Raw genomic sequence first — 5325 nt, forward strand, 5'->3', positions numbered from 1 at the left:
TTTCTGCAGGTTGCCCTGGCCCTGGAGCTCTACATCTCTGACGAGCAGTCACCAGCCACATCGACCTGATCAGTGTTTGATTGTTGTGTCTTGTTGCTTTTCTTCTTTTGTCTCTCCTCTATCCACTCACCCCAACCGGTCGAGGCAGAAGGCCGCCCACCAAGAGCCGGTGTCTGTCGGAGGTTTCTTCCATTAAAGGGAGTTTTTCCTCCCTGCTGTCGCCAAGTGCTTGCTCAAGGGGGATTTGTTGGGTTTTCCTCTATAATAATAATAATAATAGTAAGATCTAGACCTTACTTTGTAAAGTATCCTGAGATGACTTGTGTTGTGATTTGGTGCTATACAAATACATTTAAATTGAAAAATTGAATTGAATTTACAAAGCACTTAGAGCTTATAAATGCCCCATCACTCCATCCAACAGCCTTTACCCACTGTTAATTATTACTGAGCTGTTTTTGGCCTTCTCCTTAATAACTGTCCAGTTACCTGAAGCCCATTCTGACACACAGTGGTCCGCCTCTCACTTCCACTCTGCCCAGCTACTGTGGGCCATTGGCAAGCTGTCTGACTAGTCCCCAGGCATACGAGGTCAGTGGCACTCTTACATGACCAGTGAACTGTGATAAATCCCTTGTTCACACTGCAGAAACTGTAGAAAATCTAGTCACTACATTTTGACCAGTCAGAGGTTATAAAGGTTACACTGTGACATTTTGGTAAATACACTAATACACTTTGCGTTTGTATGCTAAATATACAGACAGGAGCTGGTTAGTGTAGCTTAGCACAAAAGCCGGAAGTGGGGAAAGAGCTAGCCCGTAACAAAGGTTAAAAACCCATCTACCAGGACCTCTAGAGCTCACAAATGAACACATTTTATCTCATTTGTACAAAATTTAAAAAGTTGAGGTGGATTATTTTTTTCATTTGTGGCCAGAGCAAGGCTAGTTGTTTCCCCTTGTTTCCGGTGTCATGCTAAGTGATTGCTTACAGTAGTTTCATATAGAGCACAGGCACTAAAATTGATACATGAAATACAAGTATGAGTCATAAAATGCCAAGCTGTTTATATCAAAATGCCTTTCTATTGTCTGTCAAATTTTTGGATAGTTCATCTTGAACTCAGGGGCAGTTATATATGTAAATACATTGTAGCATAAGTAGTTAACACCGCTCATCATATGAAACCACACTAGACTGTGTTAGTTGTTTGTTTGCTAGCAGAGCAGCATAGTGGGACTATGCATATAGCTTTCAGCTGGCAAAATTTTAGTTTATAGTTCCAAAAAATGAGGTCAGAGTCAAATGCATACTTATTATGTATTCATCGTTAAGACAATGACATTTTTCAGCAGATAATATATTCAAAAATACTTCCAAGCTAAAATGAATAAGCCTGATTTAATTTTATCAACTAGCTATAAACACAGCATTCTGTGACTAGAAAGTGGTAGTTTCTTTCCTTTCTTAACTTCAGACCTAAGCCCAGTGTCTCAGGACAGCACCCTGTGCATACTAAAGGCTTTTCTCTCAGGAGAATTGTAATATTGTTAAAGTATTCTCAGTGCCTGCCAGTAAACACACAAAGCACCGAGGCCTTCAGCAAGAGAGAAAATGGATGGTCATGAAGCCTTTTTGCATTCAGAGGGCACAAAAGGCCCTTTTCAGTGCCACTTCAATGATGATCACTGTTCTGAAAGACGCTGTACTGCAATATTTTAAAGAGAGAAATACCCATTGGTGGGACTGTCACACTTGTATTCACTCTGGCAGCATCTCCTTTTCATTTCATGTGAAATACTTTCACATGGAGGCTTTTTGCTATTATACCCTCCTTTCACAGGAGACCAGAAAGCCTGTCACTGTTGAGTTACAGTATCTCAATTGAATTTCCTTACTGCAAAGTAGAAATAGATTCTCATTCAAATTTTAGTCCTCTGAAAGTTTTGTTCTATTTTAAATTCTGCATCCGTAATTGTTTTCCTGTCCTGGTTTCTTGCTGTTGATTTGCCAGCATCAGGCCGCCAGCCAGGCAAGAAGTGAATTTAGATGGTTGTTCGTAAATTCAGGGACGTCCAGTGCTCTGTTTTTCCAAGTAGGGAGTGAGAAGATTAAATAAAGCTCCCTTCAAGGTTCCTCTTTGGTTATGGATATAATGAAATGTTGATGGGGAAAAATACCCCACAAACAGAAGAGATTTGTTGTTGGAATTGACCTTTAAATTGTATAACACTTAAAACTTGGATGTAGATGTACTTCCCAAGCTTTTTAAATGCTATATATATTTTTTAAACTTAATTTAACAATCTTGTTAAATTGTGGAATAAAAAATAAAACTTCGAAGACTTAGAAAAATCTGCCTAAAGGAATTAGATTATTTTTGATGGATAAAGCTGGTGACACATCCAAAGTGAAGACCAAAGCCAACAGCGTGGTAGTCAGTCCCTCAGTACTTTCTAACCTAAAAAGACATAAACCCTGAGTTCACAAATAGATACTTTCATCTTTTAAAATTTCTAAATGGTAATTTATACCAATGAAGGAGCAGGTCAATAAGCTCAGCAGTCTCTCAGGAGAACTGTAATATTGTTAGTATTCTCAGTCCCTGCCAGTAAACAAAAGCACTACTTTATGGATATATGGATAACTGTGTTTAAATAGGCTTCTTGATCATTTAGAAATGTGTGTGTATGTATATATATATATATATGTATGTATGTGTGTGTGTGTGTGTGTGTGTGTGTGTGTGTATATATATATTCAGCTAGAAATATATTTTAGTTGTCAAGACTCAAAGGTGTGGTTAAGTAAGGGATGACTGCGAAACTGTAGCATGAGGTTTTCATAGCTCTAATTGAGTGGCTGACAATCAATAATCCACCCATGTCCTCAGAGAAAGCAGGATGCCTTAACACCATGTCAGCACATGAATTACTCAGATGACAGAATCAAAAAAAACAAACAAAGAAAGAAAACAATTACATAACCCATTTTCTTCCCACCTATTTTCCCACCCATTCTAATTATCTGGGTTTGAAAACATTCAAACAAACAAAGAAAACATTGATATCAATGTTTGGATTATAAAACAGTCATATCTATATGAAGTGCTAGGTTGATTTATTTGATGTGTTTACCATTTCCCCACCCAGATAATTGTGTGTACCTTTGAGTCTTGACAACTAAAATATATTTCTAACTGAATACTTATGCTATGTCAGTGTGAGAGTGGTTTGCCCGTCACTGTGCAGCCTGTGGTTTCCTGTGTTGTGTTCTTTATTTATCTTAACTTCCAGTTGCTGCACTAAGGGCCACTAAATCAAAGTGTCCTCCCTGCCATTCTGCAAACTCAGTGTCCCTTATGAGCCTTTGCACTTTTAATTTCAGTCTGTTCCCAGCACATGTATCCTCGCTGTGTCCTACATCTGTGTGTGTTATTCCCGTTTGCGTACCATCCCTTCCCTCATGTTCCACTGTGGATGTGTTTGCAGAACCACGAGCAGTTGAGGAACCATGACTCTGACCTCATCCAAAATGATGGCGACCTGAGCTTCACGTTTGGTGACACTGCCATCGTAGCCAATGGGGCGTCTGGGAGCTCGGGGGATGGAGCTGGAGGGTCAGATTGGAGTGTGAATGGCAAAAGGAGTGGCAGCAACTCAGAGGCAGCACTGGAGCATGAACTGGACTCTTGTGAGCATGAGCTGCTGAGCCGTGGCACACGCCTGGTTTTCCCCATGGAGGATCACATCTGACCCTCCCTTCCTCCCTGCCTGCGCTGTCAACCTTCCTGGCCTGACCCCTAGACTGCCTCACCCTCAGCTCTTCTCCATCCTGCGGGCAGGGAATCCAGTCCTTCAGAGATCAGACAGAGCAGCTCTGAGCTCCCTCCAGGCCTGAGAGTGGAGCCCAAGGAGCATTTAATCCTCATTATAGAGGTGGCGTTCATTCTCTAGGAGATGGGTCCTCTAGAATGTCAGGAGAAAAATTTTCCATGCTGTTATACTATGATTCAGTTTTACTGATCGTTCCCTTTGCATAAGCAAGATGCAGGATGTGGGGGCAAAATATGCCCATGCAAGATTTAGCCTGCACTTTTAAACTCGTGATGCTTGTGGAGGAGTGGGAAGGAAGTAGAAAAATGAAACTGATCACATGGTCTGACCAGTTTCTACAGTTCATCAATCATCACTGATAAACACTCCACAGAGATGCTGCTGCAGAGGCTCCACAAACCCAGTAGTTTATAAATAAAACTGTGTGAGTTCTCTGGTCAGTTTGTACCATTCACTTGATGCTGCTAACAAACCAGTGTTCAGTGTGTTTGTGGGGATCTCTGTGGCATCACAGAAAAGCATCGGCATGGAGGAGACTGTGGCATGTGAGGAACACAGTGAACGTGTTGCCCTCTCAGCCACCGCAGCCCGTCATGGATGAAGAAGCAGGGGGTGAAGAATGTGAGCATGTAAATAGCTACAATGCCGAGCTTTGTTTTTCTTTAGTGGGACTGCTTCCTTTCAGCGCATTACATCTGATGACTGTTTAAAAAAAAAAAGCATCTGCGTATCTTGTCTTTGAGTTGGTCTGGTCTGCATCCTTTATGTGTATTTGACAGGTTTTCACAATAAGGTGAATAAGGAACAGTATTGTTTCTTATGAGATGAATGCTGATTTCCCAAAACTTTACAAACGGACATGATGTGTACACGTTAATACATTTGAAGAGCAATTTCAACACTGCAAAATAAATGGCAGGCCTTCATTATAATTTTGAATCATTTCCAAAAATGACCAGATACATTATCAGCAATCTCTCAATGACTTTTGCAATAAACTGTTTTACATTTCAGTCTATAAAATGTCAAAAACTAGGGAACTATTCCAAGTTGACATCGTTTAATTGTGTGTGATGTCTGGCCAATGGTATAAATCCCCAAAACATGTATATGATCATGACAGCTCTTCGCTATCATATCTGACAAAGATTGGTTGCAGATTTTTACAGTGGAGCAGCTGGAGCAAAATAATGTTTGACATTTAAAAAAAAAAGATTGAAATTTTAATTCATCTCAATTATTTGACTGTTCAGTTGTTTAACTGTTTCAGCAACAGAATAATGAAGCTGGTTGGTCTTGTAAATCACTACTGTCACTGGGTTTTTATTTTTACTCACATTTGTCACATTCATTTTCATTTTGCTAAATAATCCATACCAGTAGACTGACTGTGTAGACAGTGGTACCATGTTTTTAAACCGTTTTTGGATATGATTTGTCTTAAAGCAGTGGTTTTAATTGTTTGGGGAATACTCTTCAAATACAA

General features: G+C 40.0%; 1 protein-coding gene across 2 annotated transcripts in view; it reads left to right on the forward strand.

Moving 5' to 3' along the window:
• Window positions 1–5319, forward strand: part of slc9a7 (solute carrier family 9 member 7) — a 31463-nt gene extending 26144 nt beyond the window's left edge. For both annotated transcript variants that reach the window (XM_020603479.1, XM_020603480.1), the window contains 2 exons: window positions 486–591; window positions 3495–5319. In XM_020603479.1, coding sequence (XP_020459135.1) covers window positions 486–591; window positions 3495–3758 — 370 coding nt within the window. In that variant the 3' untranslated portion in view covers window positions 3759–5319. The remainder of the gene's footprint in view (window positions 1–485; window positions 592–3494) is intronic.
• The last annotated feature ends 6 nt before the right edge of the window (window positions 5320–5325 follow it).

This window comes from Monopterus albus, unplaced genomic scaffold (assembly GCF_001952655.1).
Source record: "Monopterus albus unplaced genomic scaffold, M_albus_1.0 scaffold61.1, whole genome shotgun sequence".
NCBI lineage: Eukaryota > Metazoa > Chordata > Actinopteri > Synbranchiformes > Synbranchidae > Monopterus > Monopterus albus.